This window comes from Sminthopsis crassicaudata, chromosome 4 (genome assembly GCF_048593235.1).
Source record: "Sminthopsis crassicaudata isolate SCR6 chromosome 4, ASM4859323v1, whole genome shotgun sequence".
Taxonomy (NCBI): domain Eukaryota; kingdom Metazoa; phylum Chordata; class Mammalia; order Dasyuromorphia; family Dasyuridae; genus Sminthopsis; species Sminthopsis crassicaudata.
Genome location: NC_133620.1, coordinates 49,726,181 through 49,747,894, shown reverse-complemented (window position 1 = coordinate 49,747,894; position 21,714 = coordinate 49,726,181). Strand labels below are relative to the sequence as shown.

At 35.3% G+C, this 21,714-nt stretch overlaps 1 protein-coding gene across 1 annotated transcript in view; it reads left to right on the top strand.

Annotated features, from left to right (window-relative positions):
• Positions 1–926: 926 nt before the first annotated feature.
• SH2D1B (SH2 domain containing 1B) overlaps positions 927–21,714 on the top strand; it is a 29,460-nt gene continuing 8,672 nt past the window's right edge. Inside the window, exon 1 of the mRNA XM_074264623.1 lies at positions 927–1,271. Coding sequence (XP_074120724.1) covers positions 1,138–1,271 — 134 coding nt within the window. The 5' untranslated portion in view covers positions 927–1,137. The remainder of the gene's footprint in view (positions 1,272–21,714) is intronic.

The following is a 21,714-nucleotide window of genomic DNA, read 5'->3' as shown; positions in this document are numbered from 1 at the left end:
AAACTCATTCTAATATAAAGATCAATTATTAGAAATAACTTCTTTATCACAAAGATTTAAAATTCTCAGTTAGCACATTCCTCTTGTTTAGAAATATTCATAATCTAAGCAAGTTCTTTCATGGGGCTGATGAGCTATCCAAATAGATAATTTCAAGAAACCCAGCAAGTTTAAAAATAACAGATGTCTAAAATGTCTTTATAACTTTTCCCACAAATTATTAATTTTTTTCCCATGATACTCAGTTTAAATGTTGGTTAATAAGACACAGAAAGGTATATTTACTAATGAATTTTTTTTCTAAGCCCCACAACTATAAATATACAGATGCTGAGATACTCTCAAACAAGCATAGGAAAACAAATAATCTGACCTTAGGGATAAGTCAGTGGCCCTGATGATGAGGATTACTTGACAAGGTTTGGGAGAGAAAATATGAGATGCAAAGATTGTAACATTTCACAATCAGGCATTCTCTCTGCTGCAAGATATCATTATTAATAAGTAAAAGTCACAGACAAAATCCATATATGATTTTGTTCCATGATTTGGGAAGGAATGATTTTTATTTTTTTTTATTAAAGCTTCTTAATTTTTAGATGTTTCCTAAGATTCCTTTTAGCCCTAAATCTATAATGTGCTAATGATTTTTCCAAGATACCTATTCACCAAATACTTCCTAATGTTTTAGGACAATGGTGGGCAGCCATCATAACCACAATTACTTTTGAATTGTTGGCCTTTGTGGGTCTCTCTCCCCAAGGTCAAAAACTCCCAACCACATACTGACAAATAAAGAAGTCTTTTTGAGTTCCATGACGTTTTTTTGTTTTTTTTGTTTTTTTGTTTTTTGTTTTTTTAAGTCAAAATATTCATTTACTGAACATTATATATATAGGCTCTTTTCTTTTATGAAGAGGTAATGGTCATTTTATCACCTTCATTTTCTGTATTTCCTGTATCAGGCCAGGATCCTCCCTCCCAATACACTTCACACATGCATTGCTTAACACTGTTGTCAAAATATATCTATGTAGCTACAGCTATTTACACAGCTGACGTTTTTTAAAGTGACGGTTTCAAAACTCCTTTGCTGGGTCACGACTCTTTGGCTGCAGGAACCACCGAGCTCCCTCCATGGACCTACCCTACTACCATGGCCCTCTCAAGAAACAAGACTGTGAAACCATACTACTCCAGGAAGGGAAAAATGGCAAGTTTCTCTTACGGGACAGTGAGTCAGTACCAGGAGCTCTATGTCTCTGTGTCTTGTAAGTGGTTCCTGTTCTTTGCTTCTATTGGAATGTATTGCATGTATTGCTTGAGGTTGCTTCCAGACTTAGCATCCTAGAATTTTCTAAGATCAATTAAATGAGAATAGAGTAACAGTGAACTTGGGAAATCCCAGAGGGAGAGAAGTGAATAAAAACCACCAGTGAGAAGTAGGAAAGAAGATGGAGGGCTCTATTACAGTCAGCTATTATCATTGTAGGAATGAGGTTTCCTTGTAATATCAAGAAGGCTTTGATTGTATTCTTGTTTTTTATTCATCCTAGTTCTGGACCCTTTGCAAAATCATCTACTGAATGTCTTAGTGATCCCAGTATCTCTTTAAGTTACATCATTTACTTGAAATTTGCTGATTTGGATCAACAAGTGGAGGAAGTATTTGTACTAGGAGTTGATGATATCACAGATCTGAAAAGAAAAATAATAATCAAGATAAATTCAATTACTATCCATTGAATTTATCTATTCTACTTGAGGAAACAATATGTATATATGCAATTATATACCAATTACAGACAAAGTAAATATTAAGTAATTGGGGAGGTTAGGCAACAGAGGGAAATAAGGAAATGCCTCATCTAGGAGCTGAACTTTGGATTCTAAGAGGAAAATGTGAGGAAAGAATGTATTCCAGGCATGGAAGACAGCTTGTTCAAAGGTTCAGGGACAGCAAATGGATCGTAGATGGACTCTACAAGTAACTTGTCTGTATGGCATAGCACAGAGTACAGAAGGTGTCTGGGATAGACAGTAGGAGAAATGATTCTCTCTCTCCTGGACATATGAGTATTTCATAATTTAAGGGTCTCACCCTAGATTCAATCTTGCACTGATAATGACTCAGCTAGTAAAAAACTTCAGAGACAGTAACATTTCTAAATAGTATCATTTATTCAAATGATTCAATGGATATTTATGGAGTGCTAGATTACCAGGGGTGCTTTGTGTCAGTCAAGTACTTTGTGGAAATATAAAAATGAAAGTATTCTTATCTCACATGATCAGTTACATAAGAAAAGAAACAAATTTTTAAAAAGTGAAAATAGTATGCTTCAATCTATATTCTGTCTCCATAGTTCTTTCTCTGATTATAGATAGCATTTTTCATTGCAAGTCTTTGGACCACCGTATTGCTGAGAAGAGCTAAGTCCATCATAACTGATCATTTCACAATGTTTCTGTTAACTGTGTACAATGTTATCCTGGTTCTGCTCACTTCTTTCAGTATCACTTCACCTAAGTCTTTCCAGGTTTTTCTGAAATCAGTCTGCTCATTCTTTTTTATAGCACAATAGTATTCCATTATATTTACATATCACAACTTGTTTAGCCATTCCCTAATTGATGGGCATCCCTTAATTTCCAATTTTTTGCCACTGCAAAGAGTGTTATGTAGCTCATAATTTTATGGGAAATTATATTCTAAGAAAATAGCAAACTTTAAAATATTTATCACCCACACAAGACACCTATATTTTTATAATTTTACATCAAATTGATATCTTTTGTTTTTGTTGTAAATATCATTTCCATTCATTAAATTAGCATGCCATAATGGAGAGACTTCTGGGTCCTCTAAGCAGATAATTGCAGCTAATGCAGTTAGTGATAGCAGTTATGGATCCAATAGGAAAGACTCTCCTATGATGCCATATGCCCAAGATGAAAGATGCATTCAAACTCCACTTCTGGCATTTACCATAACAATGATCTAGGACAAGTTATTTGAACTCTATGGATTTTAAGTTATAGAGATAATTTTCATCTCTGTTGATGAAGAGTTTCCCCAGGGAGTTACTCTCAGATACTTTATTTCCATCTTCACATTCATATCATCATATGTGAATCTTGCCAGCATGTAAACAGAGCTATTACCTTTGTGTAATGGTAGAAGAACTGATCTTTAATCAGAGAGCTTGATTCTAACACAAATTTAGTGATCCCAGGCAAGTCACTTAATCTTGTTGTCTCGTGCAAACTGAGGAAAACAACTAAACTGAAAAATAAGTCCAGGAGTGATAATTTAAAAATTACTGAACTATCTTAAAGCCATGATCATAAAAAGAGCTTCAACATATTTCATGAAATTATAAAGGAAAATTGCCCCAACATCTTAAATTCAATGGGGAGAATAAAAATTGAAAGAATCCACCAATCAATTAATGAAAATGATGCCAAAATGGAAACTCTCAGGAATATTATCGCTTAATTCCAGAGCTCCCAGGTCAAGGAGAAAATACTACAATCAACCAAAAATAAATAATCCAAATATCATGGGGTCACAGTCAGGATCAAAAACCATTTAGCAGCTTTCATGTTAAAGACTGAAAGGCTTAGATTATAATATTCCAAAAGTCAAAGGAACACGGATCACAACTAAGAATAATCTGTCTAGCAAAATTGAATATAATCCTTCAGGAGAAAAAAAAATTTAATGAAATAGAGGGCTTTCAAGCATTCCCGAGAAAAGGACCAGATCTGAAGAGAATATTTGAGATTCAAACATAAGGCTCAAAAGAAACATAAAGGGAAAACATAAAATATCATAAAGGATTTAATAAAGTTAAATTGTTTACATTCATATATGGAAAGATGATACATGTGAGTCCTAAGAACTTTATCATTGTTAAAAGTTAGTCTTCATTGATAGAGGGCTTGAGTGTGAATCAATCATATTGGGATGATTTTTAAAAGTGAAAGTGTGAAAGGGAAGGATGTACTGAAAGAAGGGAATGGGGAAATTATAATGGGGTCATTTTTCTCACATAGAAGAGGTGTGCAAGGAAGAACTTTTATAGTGGAGAGGGGAAATGTGGATGAAGGTAGGATCCAATGCTTGAATATTGCATTCATCAGAATTGATTCACAGGGCAGAATATAGATATAAATATGGTTTGTATGTATATATGTATACACACATAAATTAAGTAGAAGAATTATCTTACTAAACAAGGAAATAGAAAGGGAAGGGGATATGAGAGAAGTAGAGGACTCTGTGTGTGTGTGTGTGTGTGTGTGAGAGAGAGAGAGAGAGAGAGAGAGAGAGAGAGAGAGAGAGAGAGAGAGAGAAGAGAGAGAGAGAGAAAGAAAGAGAGAGAGAGAATGAGAGAGAGAGAATGAGAGAGAGAGAGAGAAAGAGAGAGAGAGAATAAGAGAGAGAGAGAATGAAAGAGAGAGAGAGAGAAAGGGAGAGATGGAAAGAGGGAGAGAGGGAAAGAGGGAGAAGGAGAGAGGGAAAGAGAGGGGGGAAGGGGAGGGAGAGAAGAGAATAGTTTAAAGGAGGCAGTGTTAGATACAAAACAAACTTTTGAGGAAAAAAGAGAGAGAAGAATAAACAGAAGAAAATAGGCAGGATTGAAGCACAATTAGTAATCATAACTGGGAATGGGATGAGGTTACCCATGAAACTGAAGCAGATAAAAGAATAAGATACCCAAAAAGTTCAAATAAGGGGCTAAAGTAGAATCTATTACCCGTCAGCTAAAGTACAAAAAAGGCAGGGGTAGCTCTCATGATCTCAGAAAAAGCAAAAATAGACCTAATTAAAAGAATTAATCAAGGAAATTACATTTTGATTTAAAAGGTACCATAAACAATGATGTAATATAAAACATATTTACAGCAAGTTTCTCTGATAAAGGCCTCATTTCTCAAATATATAAGAAAGTGATTCAAATTTACAAAAAATAAGAATCATTTTCCAATTGATTAGATGGTCAAAGGGCATGAACAGCCAGCTTTTAGAAGACTAAATCAAAGTTATCTATCAGGACCAACAATCTTTACAGACGCCTCAAAAGAAAATATTTGTGCTGTATACTCTCATGATTTAACCATAAAGAGAGTAGTCAGGACTCCTTTTCAGTCCACTCAACAGAATGAATTATTTGCTATCATGCTAGCTCTTACTTATTACCCAGGAGACGTAAATATAATTACTGATTCAGCCTATTCAGTGGATATAGTACAAAGAATTGCCACAGCCCAAATAAAATTTGTAGCCTCTAATATTTAAAGTTCTTGAATTGTGAGGGTCCGGTCATCTGCTCAATTATAATCCTTCTCTGAGAGATCTGTAAAATCTTTTCCTCTGTGCGCAGGCTTCTTGGGAGTTCTGAATCTCCTTCAGCTCTTGTCCACTCTCACTTATCTTGAATATTTTCCTATCTATTGACTCCTTCCCTACGGCCTACAAACATTCCCATGTCTTCCCTGTCCTCCAAAAAGCCTCACTTGATCTGTGTATCCCCACTAGCCATTCATCCCAGAACTTTCCTCCCTTTTTTTTTTTCCTTCGATAAATGCCTTGAGAAGACCATCTGTATTCAGTGTTTCCGCATCCTTTATTATTGTTACTTCTTAACTCTGTTTTCTGGCTTTTGATCTCATCATTCAATTTAAACAGCTCTCTCCAAAGTTATCATTGATTTACTAATCACCAAATCCAAAGCCTTTTTCTCAGTCCTCACTCTTCTTGATTCTTCTGTAGCTTTTTACACTGTTTATTGTCAAAAACTAATAAATAAATTATCTAAAAAGAGAAAAAATACTGCTTATCAACCTTGCTTAAAACTCTCATTTTCTAGGTTTTGGTTAGACAATTCTATCTAGTTTCCACCCTTATCTGTCTGATTGCTCCTTCTCAGTTTTTTGTTTTTTGTTTTTGTTAGATTTTCATCCAGGTCATAGCTACTAACTATAGGTGTCCCCCAACTCTAGGCTCTTTCTCTTCTCCTTCTATACTATTTTGGTGGGTGATTTCATCAGCTCATGCATTCAATTTTCATCTTTATGCTAGTGATTACAAGTCTATTTAACCAGCAATAATCTATCCAGAATCATTGAAGCAGTTTACAATTCCACCTGGATTAGTATACCTATTTTCTCTCATTCCTTCCAATATTTGTCATTTCTGATAGGTATTTGATAGTACCTTAGAGTTCTTTTAATTTGCATTTCTCTAATTATTGTGATTTAGAGCATTTTTACATATTGTAAAGTTCTTGAATTGTGAGGGTCCGGTTGTCTGCTCTGGGAGGAGATCTGTAAAATCTTTTCCTCTTGTAACTTTTTGAGCATAGTTCCAAATTGCTCTCCAGAATGGCTGGATGCATGCACAATTCCACCAACAATATATCAGTCTCCCAGTTTTCTCACATCCCCTCCAACATTCAGCATTATCTTTTCCTGTCATCCTAGACGATCTGAGAAGTGTGTAGTGGTATCTCAGAGTTGTCTTAATTTGCAGTTCTCTAATTAATGACTTGGAGCATTTTTTCATATGGCTAGAAATAGTTTCCATTTCTTCATCCGAAAACTGTCTGTTCATATCCTTTGACCATTTATCAATTGGAGAATGGCTTGATTTCTTATAGAGTCAATTCTCTATATATTTTGGAAATGAGGTCTTTATCAGAACCTTTGAGTGTAAAAATGTTTTCCCAGTTTATTGCTTCCCTTCTACTCTTGTCTGCATTAGTTTTGTTTGTACAAAAGCTTTTTAATTTAATATAATCAAAAATCAATAATGATCTCTGGTTCTTCTTTGGTCACAAATTTCTTCCTCTTTCACAGGTCTGAGAGGCAAACTATCCTGTGTTGTTTTTTTTTAATTTATTTCTAATCTCATTCTTTATGCCTAGATCATGAATCCATTTTGACCTTATCTTGGTGTACGGTATTAAGTGTGGGTCAATGGCTAGTTTCTGCCATACTAGTTTCCAGTTTTCCCAGCAGTTTTTGTCAAATAGTGAATTCTTATCCCAAAACCTGGGGTGTTTGGGTTTGTCAAACACTAGATTATTAAAGTTATTGACTATTTTGTCCTGTGAACCCAAACTATTGCACTGATCAACTAGTCTATTTCTTAGTCAATACCAAATGGTTTTGGTGACCGCTGCTTTATAATATAGTTTTAGATCAAGTACAGCTAGGACACCTTCATTTGATTTTTTTTTCATTAGTTCCCTTGAAAGTCTTGACCTTTTATTCCTCCAGATGAATTTTGTTGTTATTTTTTCTAGTTCATTAAAATAGTCTTTTTTGGGGGGCGAGTCTGATTGATATAGCATTAAATAAATAGATTAGTTTAGGTAGTATTGTCATCTTTATTATATTTTCTCAACCTATCCAAGATCTTGCACTGTTCTTGTTTGTGTACTTTGACATTCTAGTATCTCCTACCACATTTTCCTCTCCCTCCTCCAAGTATGCACACATACAATAGTTTCTTGGGGTGCTTCATTTATGTCATTGAGTCTTTAAGATCTAACACAATGCTTTGAATGAAGTAGGGGTTTAATAAATGATCAGTTGAATTGAACTGAATAAATTCAAAAAGGCTGAACTAGGAAGCTGCAGAAAGGATTTAATTGTTGATATAAAATCACAATTAGAGTTGTCCTAGAGTAGATTGGGATGCCCCAGAAGATGCATTAGAGAGGCAAAGAAAAGTGACAGGATTAGGATTGGAGAGTAGTTATTTATTAAAACAAGAACTGGGATTTGAGGGATCCTTATGAAGTATTGCTCCTTGCCCTGGGGTTGAGACAGTTTCTTCTTCTCCTCCAGGAATATTAGAGCTAAATCTCTGACTACAAGAACAACCTTTTAGAGACTGGAGGCAGACCTCTTAGGAGAAAAGAGCTGAATTCTCAGAGCCAATCAATACTTTTGTTTTGAAAAGGTTAATACTTTTGTTTTGTTTCACTATCCATGTTTGAAACAAAGTCTTTTATTGTTTTTTCAATGAAGGAATGGGAAGGGAGGAGGGAGTGAGAGAAGATACATCTTGTTTAAAGATAAAATTTAATTTAAAAAAGAACTATTAGATGCAGGGAATCCAGAAACAGATCTATTACTGATCCCCACTTCTTTTCTATATATTTTCCTTTTCATAGCTCAGGCAAGACTGGTTCTCTCAGTTCTACTTCTTCTCAAACAAACAAAAGCTATATAATCTTCATCAGGTACATTGCATCTATCCCATTTACCCATCCACATCCATCCCTGGCTAAATTCCACTTCATCATCACATCCCCACAGCCTCCTTGTCTACTTTTAGTCAACCTTCCCAAGAGTGAATTCCACATTTGGTATTTACTTATCTAAGACCAAGACTGGGAGAAACATGAATGTGACTACCTCTATATTAATTTTTTTCTTTGGTCAATGTCATTTATTCTTCCTATAAACTTTGGTGGTCCAATACAGATCTCTTAGTTTCAATTGTGGGGTGGAAGAATCAAAATTTTCTACCACATATTTTATAGGTACCCAGATTCTTTATTATCCTCACTGGAGTGCTAGGTCTCATCACCTTTACCTTGCTGTAACTTTTAGAGGAAATCTTGGCTTAGTTTTACTCCTCTGTGTTCATCACAGCTAAGAGTGCAGTCTACAATCTACTTGTTTATATATTTTCCTGAGGAAGTTTTAGTCTAAGGGGACTGAGTGATTCCTACTTTAGTTTATTCTTTCTTTTTTGCATTGATAAAGTTTATTGCAACACATCAGACCTTAGTTTAGTTTCATGTCACCTTAAAACAAGCTGTAATCTCTGCTATGTAAAGGACAAAATTTCTGAATTTTACAAACTTGTATCAGTCTGTCCTGCAACTATGACAGAAACTAATAATAATAGGTAGCATATATATGTGTATATATGCACATATATACACATATATATATTACTTTAAGTTTTATTAAGTATTTTACAAATATTATCTCAATTTATCTATATAATAATCCTGGGAGACAGGTACTATTACTACCCCATTTTCCAATAAGAAATAGAAATAGATTATAGTTAAATGATATGTGCAGGGTCATCCTCTAGTAAGTTTCTGAGGCTGGATTTGAACTAAGGTCTTTCTGGATCCATCATGGTCATTAGTGATATTAAAATCTCTCTTGTATACTTCTTTTGTGCATTTCTGCCACCTCTTTTAATTACTGGTATAGAGAGCCAGACATCTTGGAGAATGAAGTGAAGATCTTAGGGCACATTGCTAACAATAAGGTTAGTGGAGATGATAGAATTCCACTTGAGCTATTTATAAACCTAAATGATGATGCTGTTAAGGTGCTACACTCCATCTGCCATCAAATTTGGAAAACTACTAGACTGGAAAAGATCAGTTTATATCCTAATCCCAAAGAAGGGCAATGCTAAAGTATGCTCAAATTATCAAACAATTGCACTCATTTCACACGCCAACAAGGTTGTGCTTAAGATCTGGAAAACTGGACTTCAGTAATATGTGAATTGGGAATTACTAGAACGGGCCAGCTTTAAAGAGGCTTATGAACTAGTGACCAAATTGCCAACATATAATAGATTATGGAGAAAGCAAGGGGGTCTCAGAAAAACATTTACTTCTGCTTCATTGAAAGCCTTTGCGTGGATCGCAACAAAATGTGACAAAGGATATGAGATTATATGAGATGAGAGGGTCAAACTATTTTACTTGTCTCCTGAGGAACAGGCCATAAAGCAACAGTTAAAAACAAACATGGAACAACTGATTATTTTAAGATTGGAATAGGAGTACAACAAGCCTGTGTTTTTCACCTTATTTATTTAACTTATATACAGAGTATACTATGCAAAATGCCAGACTGGATGAATCAAAAGTCTTGTTTGAATCAAAAGATTGCTAGAAGAAATATCAATAATCTCAGATATGTAGATGATACCACTCTGATGGCAGAAAGCAAAGAAGAATTAAGAAGCCTCTAGATGAGAGTGAAAGAGGAAAGTATAAAAGCTGGCTTGACACTTAATATCAAAAAAAATAATAATAATAAGATCTTGACAACTGCTCCCTTCACTTCCTAGCAATAGAGAACTAAAAATGGAAGCAGGTCAGATTTTATGTTCTTTGGCTCAAAGATCACTGCAGACAGCAGTTGTAGCCATGAAGTTAAAAGACACTTGCTCTTTGGAAAGAAAGCTATGGTAAATTTTAACAACATTTTAAAAAGCAGAGATATCACCTTGCAGACAAAAGTCTGTATAGTCAAAGCTATAGTTTTTCCAATAGCAATATAAAGTTATAAGAGTTGAATTATAAGGAAAGCTGAACATCAGAGAATTAATAATTTTTGACTGTGATGCTGCAGAAGATTTCTGATAACTTTCTTGGACATAAGAAAGTCAAATAAATCTATAGTTAAAGAAATTAATTCAGGCTATTCCCTGGAAGATCAAATACTAAAGCTACATACTTTGGGCACACAATGAGAAGATAGGGCACATTGAAAAAAAACTTTGATATGAAAGACTGAAGGCAAAAGGAAAAGGGAATGGCAAAGGATAAAACGGATAGATAGTGTCAAGGAAACCATGAACATGAATTTGGACAGACTTTGAGAAATAGTTGAGTTTAGAAGTGCTTGACATTCTATGGTTCATGTAGTCATAAAGAGTGAACAACTGAACAATGCTACATAGCAACAATTTCTTAAATACAGATCCAAAACTTTGTTCAAGATAGAGGTGAAAAATCTTTCCATTCCAAATAGATTTGGATAAGGGGATGGTGGCCTTCTGAGCCACTTCTCTTTCACTTAGAGCCTCTGTTTGTTGAGCTAAATTAATGTGTTTTCCTTAGAGATATTTTTGGATGTACATTACCTACTTGTCTTATAGATTTAGTCAATTCTAGAAAAAGAGAGAGGCTAGACCCTGTTTTCCCCTACAACAGTTCTCAAAATAATAGCATATTGTATAAGAAATTACTGATCATTTGAACATGTTTAGCATGGATTCCTTACCCCATAGCTAGTCTTCCCTTTATCATCACTTTCTGTAGTGTTCTCTCCAATCTCTTTACCTGTGTTGATAATTGTTTCACCTTCTCCCTGATAAAAGCTTAAAAATTTGATGCAACTCATTGCAAAAATAGGGCTGCATGTCCTCAAGGTGTACTGGCTATGTAATGAAGTATTCATGAACTTCTCATTCTCTTTCTTTCTGTTTTTTTTTCTTCTTTCTGAGGCAATTGGGGTTAAATGACTTGCCCAGGATCACACAGCTAGGAAGTGTTAAGTGTCTGAAGTCAAATTTGAACCCAGGTCCTCCTGACTTCAGGGCTGGTGCTCTATTTATTACACCAAAAGCTTCCCTTCTCATCCCCTTTCTTGCTGTCTTCCAGGATTTGATCCACGTCATTTTGGCACTACTGCAGGAAGTTGTACCAGTCTGCTTTCTAATTCTTTTTGTCCTGGTAGGGCCTGTATCCCTTTAAGATTTTAGATTCTTCCAAGACAAGAATGGTATCCTATTTGGGATGTGATTTCATCAGTACGGTGCATGCAGCTAGTACTCAATATTGTCATAGGGATCTCTATGTTTTTAATTATAGTGAGAGTGTTTGCATCCTGAAGACACACTGCTGATGGTGAGAGAATGAAGCAGTGAGAGACTCCCTCCTCCACCCTCATGTGCTTGTTTGGATCAATTTACAGATTACTTTCATGGACATTTCATAGAATTCCTTGAACACTCAGAGCTTCAGCCAAACTGGCCAATGTGCTTTCTTCTGGACTCAAGATCCCATTGCTCACTATTTCACTTTTGCACAGACTGGGTCATGGAATGTATTCCTTCCTCACTTCTCCTTCTTAAATTTGTTAACTTCCTACAAGACTCAGTTCAGATGCCACCTCTTACAAGAAGCCTTTTCTGACCACCTTCGTTGTTAGTACTTTTGACTTTTGAATGTTATTTCTCTTTGTAAATATTGTATTCCTCTTGTAGGATATACGTTTCTTGAAGTTGGGAACTGTTTTTCATTTTTTCTTTCAATTCCCTGTACCTTACTTAGTGCCTTGCAATCAGTCTATCAATTAGTATTTATTAAACATCTAATATGTACCATACACCATGCTAAATGCTGGAGATTCAAAAAAGACAAAAGGCAATCTCTGCTCTTAAGGAGCTCAAAGTCTAAGGCATATAATAGGCACTTGATAATTTACATATTTTAATGGCTCTGTGATCTGGTTCCTACTGGACTCCACAGCCATTTTTCAGGGGAACAAACTGTATGGAGCTGTGACCTGGCCATTGCCTCTCTAGGAGCAATAGATGCCATCTTCTCAGTAACTGTCTGCTGAAGACTCAGGCAAGAAAGTTCTCACTATCCAAGTCCTTGATAATGTCAAATGGTTCAATGTCAGCAATTTTTATGGTTTTATTAATGAAATGACATAAAAGATACACTCCCTTTTGCTTTTCTGCCATGGTTGAAGGGACACAACATCTGTTCATTTGTCTTGAAATGTGGCAGGGGGATAGATGGTGTAGTGAAGGAAATAAGTCTTATCTCTTCCACAGTGTGGTCCTTCAAATAAGAATAATAAAAATGATAATGATGATGATGATGGTGATGATAGTGCTTTAAGGTTTACAAAGCACTTTATCTGGTCCTCACAACACCCTGTGAGGAAGATGTGGATTTACTCTGACAATTAATGATACTGAGGATAAATTCACTCCTCTGGATGTCAATTCTTCATCTAAAACATCAGGAGTATTTTTGCCCCATTTATTTCATAGTTTGGCAATGAGGTGTGTAACACTCAATCTGACAAATAATTGCAGATGATATACATATTCCCCAAAATTGGTAAATAATTGACATCAATATTTATTAATGATGTTAGGAAACCAAAACTAAAATGAATAGCTTCACTTCATCATAAACTTAAATAACTTATCGCCAATCAGAATTTGTTTGTAATTTGTAAACATTCTAAGGCATAAAAACCCACCAGAGGCCCTAGTTATCAGTCTGCTTCTGGGTCACCTTCAGAAGTGATATCTATATGACCCACAGGCAGAGATTGGAGAATCCATGTTTGATCAAGAGAAGTGCTGATTAATGGAAATTTGTCAAAACATCACCTTGAATAAAGATCCAAGGGGTAAAGAAGGAATCTTGTCACAAATCCTGAGACATGCTTCCTGAGGTCTTGAGGAATTAACACTGAGCACAGAGCCTGGCACATAGTAAATACTTAATAAATGCTTACTGACTGATGGACTAGATAAAATGTTAGACAAATTATGTTTCATGGGACAAAACATAAGGGAGCAGTGTGATAGATGGGAAGGATTCCTAGACTTGGCTCTTAAGATGTGGATTTGCTCTGATAATTAATGATACTGTGGACAAATTCACTCCTCTGGATGTCAATTCTTCATCTAAACCATCAGGAGCATTTTTGTGCCATTTATTTTATTGAGTTATTTGGTATAAGAGAAAATCCCTGGAAAATGTGAGTTTGGATCCTGTACACCAGAAGTGTACTGGTGTACTACTATACTTTTTAAGTATAGACCAGGGGGAGGGAACATCCATTCCACAGGCCATATAAGGCCCACAAAACCATCTGGGCTGACCCTGCCAAGGCAACCACAGGCAATGATGAGCTGAGAGCTAGGTAAAACAACCTCCCACTGAGTATTTAAGTTGATAATTTTGTGTGACTCATGAATTATATTATAAATATTCAAATGGCCCTTGGAAGAAAAAAGGCTCCCTATCCCTACTCTAGACAATTAATAAAACAATAAATCAAGTCTTGATTTGAAGTATGTGTCTATTTCTGACATGTAAATGTTCACACTGAAAATTAAATAATTGTCTCTGATACTCTGGTTCAAGTTGGCTTTAAGATAGAACTCTGGTCACCACTATCACCGTAAACACAAAATGTATTATTGTATATGTGGGTGTGGTCTGTTTTCCCTTTTCCTTATCTCAAGAGGCTGTTCTATTATGATGCTCTCAAACTAGCCCTTAAAGACGTTAAGGGGGCCTCCTGGGAGTCTGGCAGAAGGCTACATTTGTGGAACATCATCAATCAGCTCAGGGAGATGTGGGATCAAGAAGCTGCAGATGACATTGTGCTCTCACAATGAGAGTGGACATAAAGGCAGGAAATGAAAAAATGAAAATTTGGCCAGCAACTTATGGTATTGACCTGCTATATATGCTAACAATAAACAGGAAATGTTATTTGATGTGAAACAATGATAAAACGGTTAGAAACCAAAGCAGCCAACTTCAGTGCATAGTAGAATAAGACTTTTTCTTGTGGCAGTTAGGGTGCTCAGAAGAGTCTGGAGGCCAGACACAAGTCTGTAAATTTGTTCTTCCTGTTATGGAAGGAGATTGATGGGGATGAGTAATCACTGGAGACTGGGAAGTATGATGGGGGCAGAGTATAGGTGATCCCTCTAGGATCTTAATAATTCAAAGATTTTTCCTCTTACAGAATTATCATATTAGGCTTCCCAAACCATGGTGTTCTATCTTGGGCTTCCTTCTTTCTTCCTTCTATACTCTTTTAATGGCCTTACTCAATTTCTGTGAATTTAATTATTCTATATATAGAATGTATAGAATAGAATATATAGATGATTTCTAGACATCTATATGAATATCCTAGACCTCTATCCAGAACTTTAGTCCCACATCAGAATTGGACATTTTTGAATCCATAACCAGAGAAGGAACTGATTGTTTCTAAATACAGATTGAAGTATTATCTCTGCCTCTCTGTCTCTGTCTTAGTTTTATTTTACTTTATTTTCTTGAGGGTTTTTTTTAGGATAGGAGATCTATATTTTCTTTCCCAGCATGACTTATCAAAATATTTTGCAAAACTTCACTTGTGGTTTCTTAATGGTGGTTGGGGGCAGGAATAAGGGAGAGAATGTATAACTCAAAAGTTTTTTGTTTTTGTTTTTTAAATCTAAAAGTGTCAGTGTTGGGGGAAATGTGAAATAAATTAATTTAATTTTAAAAAAGAATTGGACATTTTAGACTAGATGTCCTGTATACAACCCAAACTCAATATTTTTAAAAATCACAACTAATTGTTTTTCCCCTCAATGCTACTACCACTCTTCCAAATTTCCCTGTTTCTGTTAAAGATCTCCCTATTTTCCAATCAGCTAGGCAATGACAGACTTGATTGTATTCTCTCCTTCATCCTACACATCCAATTAGGTGCTGCAGTTTTTCATTTATACCTTTCTCTTCTACATCCACATTTTCATCCCCATGCTGTGGGCCATCATGACTTCTTTCCTGGACTATTTCAACACCTCCTACTTGATCTGCCTGACTCAAATCTCTCCTCTCTCCAACCCATATTGATCAATCTGCCAAAACAATTTTCCTAACATTCAAGTCTAACCATATCATTCCCCTACTTTCTCCACTTATTCCCTGTTCCCCATAGGATTGGTTTAGTATAAAGAGCTCTTTATAACCTGGTTCCTTTGTACCTTCAGAGTTTTCTAACATTTTATTCTCCTCTGCACATCATATAATCTGGCAACATTGGACTATTCACTATTCTCTGCACATACAATATGTGCTTATGGAGCTATCAAAATGTAGACACAGGACTTGAAGATTGCATATAGAGATGCGATCTGAGATCAGATATGGCTTGTACTATCTCTGAGAGAGGACTATCTTCTTCCTTTGTGAGGATAGAGAAAGGCCCTCACTGGGAGAGGTACAGGAAAAGTCAAGGACTACAAGATAAGGGGTGATGTTTCTTTATTCCAAGTAGTTATCAGACTAGAATTATATCTTATTCTCAAATATTTCACCTGGGTTCAAAATGAAAACTTTTTCCTCATCACTCTTAAAAGGGGAAGTTAGCCCCAATTTACATTACCCAGCTTAATCTCTTCTCATCAAAATCTAGTGACGCAAAAGATCATCACAAATAATGACTAGAATCCCAGACAGAAAATTATCTTTAATCCTCAGTTTTATAATAACAAGGGCTAGTGGGTATGCTTAGGATCCACAGGCATCCTTAGATGCCTCAAAACAAAGGCTACCAGATCTACTCCCCCATACTGTATACATAAAAATGAGGATTTTGAGGTCCAGAATGATTTCATGAATTGATCAAGTGCATACACATAGTAAATAGCAGAACTAAGATTCAAATGTAGGCCTATTAACTCCAAAATCAGAGTCCTTTAAACTAGACTACAAATCCAACCCTTTTAGAATTTAGATTTTAGACTTCATTTCTAAAAGATATAGAGCATTGACTCAAATTTATAAGAATTCAAACCATTCTCCAGTTGATAAATGGTCAAAGGATATGAACAGACAATTTTCAGATAAATAAATTAAAACTATTTCTAATCATATGAAAGTGTTCCAAGTCACTATTGATCAGAGAAATGAAAATTAAGACAACTTTGAGATATCCCTGCACACCTCTCAGATTGGCTAAGATGACAGGAACAAATAATGATGAATGTTGGAGGGGATGTGGGAAAACTGGGACACTAATGCATTGTTGGTGGAATTGTGAACAGATCTAGCCATTCTGGAGAGCAATTTGGAACTATGCTCAAAAAGTTATCAAACTGTGCATACCCTTTGACCCAGCAGTGTTACTACTGGACTTATATCCCAAAGACATCTTAAAGGAGGGAAAGGAATCCACATAAGCAAAAGCATTTGTGGCAGCCTCTTTGTGTAATGGCCAGAAACTGGAAACTGAGTAGATACCCATCAATTGGAGAATGGCTGAATAAATTATGGTATATGAATGTTATTGTTCTATAAGTAATGATCAGCAGAATGATTTTAGAGAGGCCTGGAGAGACTTTCGTGAACTGATACTGAGTGAAATGAGCAGAATCAGAAGATCATTGTACATGGCAATGACAATATTATATGAGGATTAATTCTGATGAACATGACTCTTTCCAACAATGAGACGATAGATGACAGTTCCAATGATCTTGTGATGAAGAAACCACCCAGAGAGAGGACTGTGGGAACTGAATGTGAATCACAACATAACATCCTTTTTGTTGTTGTTTGTTTGCATTTTATTTTCTTATTCATTTTCTTTTCTTTTCTTTTTGATCTAATTTTTTTGTGCAGCAGGAGAATTGTACAAATATATTTACATATATTTGATTTAACATATATTTTAGCATGTATAACATATATTGGATTACTTGCCATCTAGGGGGGGCAAAGAGGGGGGAATTTGGAATAAAGGGCTATGCAAGGATCAATGTTGAAAAATTATCAATGCATATATTTTGAAAATCAAAAGCTTTAATAATTTTTTTAAAAATTGATTTTAGGCCATTGGCAGCCGCCAAAGGCAACAATGTAATACAGAAAATAGAAAGCAAAGCTGGACTTGGAGAGAGGAATAGCTGAGTTCCAACTTGACTTTATGCACTTATTAATTTTATATTCCTGGGGAAGTCATTTAATCTCTGCCTGCTTCAGTTTCCTCAACTATAAAGTAGGGATCAATAGTCCCCACCTCCTAGCGTTGTTGTGAGGGTCAAATGAAATGATATTTGCAAAATGCTTAGTGCCTGTCTCATAGTGCTTAATAAATGCTTATTTCCTTCTTTCCACAGATTCTCACACATTTTTTTTTTTTTTTAAATTCCTCAGGAAGGGGAAGCTAAGTGGTACAGTGGTTAGAGCAGCAGTCTTGAAGTCAGGAAGATCTGAGTTCAAATCTGCCCTCAGGCACTTAACACTTTCCTGGGCAAGTCACTTAACCCCAATTGCCTCAGAGGAAAAAAAAACCCTTCAGAAAAAGGCTTTCCTAAAACATACTTGATATGTAATAATATATAGATATATACTAAACTATATCCAACTTTTTATTATTTTTTCATTGCAAAGTGAAATGGATGGAGTCATTCTTTTCTTCTATTGCCCTTTTTTTTTTCAGCTTCAGCAATCAAGTCTTTCTCTTTTGGAAAAAAAATAAGATACAGAATAGCAGTTTATCTCATCATATTCTTCTCCCTTTGAAAAATGAAACAATCATTGAGTCAAATCAATAATTTATCACTTTATCTGTTCAAAGAAAGAGAACTCTATCAGAGAACTACAGAGCCAAAGGCCCTAATCTCTATTCTATCAAATCTCCCTGCTAACGTCATATGGAATGTCATTTAAACTTTTCTCTCTGCTCCTTTTGGCCAAGTGGCCAAAGTGGATATTTCCACTATGGTAGTTTATTCTTTTGTTGCTCTGACTGTGATCTCCCCAAGCTTCCTTTGCTCAATAATAGTAAAATAGAGGAGAGGGAGAACTACTCTGGGAATCTGCATCCAAATTCCACTTCTGATTCACTAAGTCACAGTTTCCCCATTTGTAAAATTCTAACTCTAGGTTGACTAAATGTATCAGAAGAAAGAGCATTCCACACAGCTTTCCAAAAATTGAAGGACTCAAATTTGTAGCCAAGAAAGTAGTAGTTTAACATTTAAGCTACTGTGTAAATCTGGGGATTCTGAATATTTGAATGTGTGCAGAGAGAAATAAACAATATTGCACTTTATCAATGGAACTGCAATTCTTGTCCTAGAGAATAAACTCGATTTAAATTGGCACCAAAACAAATTCTAATTCTAAATCAATGATCCTCTGTGCTCCATGAACCTTAAGCTCCTATTATTGCATGGAAATTGTTAAATAAATGTTTATTGACTGACTTCTGGTTGCTGGGGATTCAAAGACAAAAATACAATCATTCTGGCCCACAAGGAGTTTCCATTCTTTCTTTAGTTCTGAATTTCCTTACATGGACATATCCTTTTAATACAAACAACACTCTAGCACCTTCTTGCTTTATTCTGACCTTTAAAAGAAGATACAACCTTCAGAACCATAGTCCAGTCATAATTTCCAACCCATCAACTCTTATGAGGTTCATCACTGAAGACATATACATTTCCTTGTTTTTACTCACGTTCTGTCTATTTGCGTATTGGAACATGAATTTTATTTTTGTCTATTTATGTATTAACTCTTGCAACTTCCTGGTATTTCTATTGTGCATTGTGGTGATAATTTCCTTATGTTGTGTCTGCTATAGTCTATATTATCTCACTGGGTAAATTTCTTTGGTTGTTTTCCTCTTTTCCCCTTTCCTTCAATATATAGTTAGAAATTGTCTTGAAAAAATTCCAACTTTATATAAATTCATATTTTTTTAACAAACATGAATGATTTTTAGCTAAGAGGTCTATTATAAGCCATGGTCCTGAAATACAAATCTTATGTTGAGACAATATCTTCTTAACCAGCTGTTTCCTACCTAAATCCACTTTTTTTTCTTGAGAAATCCCAATTATCAGTTGGCAGCAGTGATGAAAATACCACTTGTTTCCCTCTACTATCTCAGTTTCTAGTTCAACATTTTATAATTTTCAGTACTGAAAGAAGGATATATATTTTATCGATAAAACATAGGCTTCCTGATAGCAAAGGCATAGTTTAAAATTCAAATCTAACAACCACTTAAGCCTCTTCCACATTCACAGATAATGGAGATACAAAAATGACTTCAGACGGAATACCTGGTCTCAAGGAGCCAATCGCTTTGTTCATCAGCAGAAAACTAAGAAGAGAGCAGCCAAATGATGAGACATGAATAGCACAGTCATGAAATTCTGCTAAATTATTAGTTGATATGACAATGATACAGGGAAACCTGAGTTGTAAGAATTTATGGGATGACTCTAGCACCAATCTCATTAACAGAGTCCTACCTGGTGTAGTGCCAAGAGCACTGGTCCTGATATTAGGAGTTGTGAAGCCCTGCTCTTTTATTTCTTAATATGACTGTGAGTAATCCATTTTACTTCTCTAAACTTCCTAAGTTGTAAAAAATGGTGGTGAGAGACAATAAAACATATCACTTAACCTATGGGATTGTAATTAGCAAAACATTTTGTAAATGTTAGAACATAATCAAATGTTTCCTTCTAATTGCTTTCTTTATGCTCCTGTTTCTAGCATTCCCCTCTTTGTATAAGCTCATTCCTAGAATGTTCTACTGTCCCCTTCTACCTCTTGGAACTTAAAGGTTCCTTTCTTACTGATCAGCTTAAATATCAAATTCTACAAGAAGTCTTTTCTGATTCTTCTAATCAGTGATCTGCCCATATTTACTTTGTGTAAATGAGATGGATGTGATCTTTTGAGATTCCAGCAAAGCTTAGAATTAGAAAGGGCAAAAATAGAGGTGTTGACATGTAAAGGGAAAGCCCTCAATTATGGAAGAAAAAATTGAAAAGGCAATGATCTTACCCCAGGGCATAGAGCATTTCACTTCCTTTGTCCCCAACTATTCACTTAAATAATATCTTGATAGATATCAGGAAAGTGTAACTGGATGACCCCCACAAGTAATATAGGAATTGTATAAAAGGGAAGACTTGTCCAATGTGATATTAAGAGGAAAAAATGCATTCCCTCTCTTCAGCTTTACAGAAAACTTTTAATCCAGGACTGCCTTACTATTCTATTAAAATTGTATTCAATCCATCAATAAATATTTGTGATTAAAAGATTTTTTTAAAGTAAGGGTATAATTCCTCTTTGAAGCAACCCATTCTATAATAGAAAAATAAAAACACCAAAAACATTTTTACAGAAGAGTTTAGACTTTTCTCACCTCTTGAATTCTGGTTACAAAACTTAGGACCAAGTCTGAGGAAGTCAAAGAGGTTTCTTCCTATGCTATATTAAGGATCTTTTCCCTTTTTGCACTGTAACACTACATAAAAATAGTGCTGTAACCTGACTAAGCCAGAGGCTAAAGCTTCCCAGTGAAGAATGGATCCCCATGTCCAGTAGACAAAGAGACAGCATGCCCAGGGAAGAAATCAGTGGCTCAGCAATCTTCTCTGCCAGGAAGTAATAATATAGCAACCTACTCTGTTTAGTCCAGCAATCCAAAGGCAGAGTATCAACCTTGGATGAGCCAAACCCATGGAGAAACCATTTCAGCATATGGAACAATTCATCCATCATTGATACAAACATCCTGATTCACAATAAGCTTCATACACATTCTCTCAAGTAATTTCCAAAAATGCAGTACCCAGCATAGATCCCTGGGGTCCTTCACTGGAAACCTTCTACCACATTAACAGCTATCTCAGCATATGTAACAACTCATCCATCTTTGAGCTTAACTCTCCAACTCTTCTGAATTCACTTAAATGTACTCTCATCTAATCCATTTCAAACCATCTTCTCTTAAAAAATGTAACAAGAACTTTTACGAAAAGAATTGTCAAAAGTTTAACAACTCTATAAAAAAGAAAGGAAGAAAGGGAGGAAAAAAGGAAGAAGGGGCACAAAGAAATAAAGAGAGAGAAGGAAAGAAACAGAGAAAGGAAAAAAAGGAGAAAAGGAAGGAAGGAAGGAAAGAAGGGAACCATAAGAAAGGAAAGAAGAAAGAAAAAGAGAAAGAAAAAGGAAAGAAAAAAGAAGAAAAGAAAAGAAAAGAAAGAAAGAAAAAGAAAAAAAGAAAGAAGGAAGGAAAGAAAGAAGAAAATGAGACCAATCTGGAATGAATCTGTTCTGATAAAGT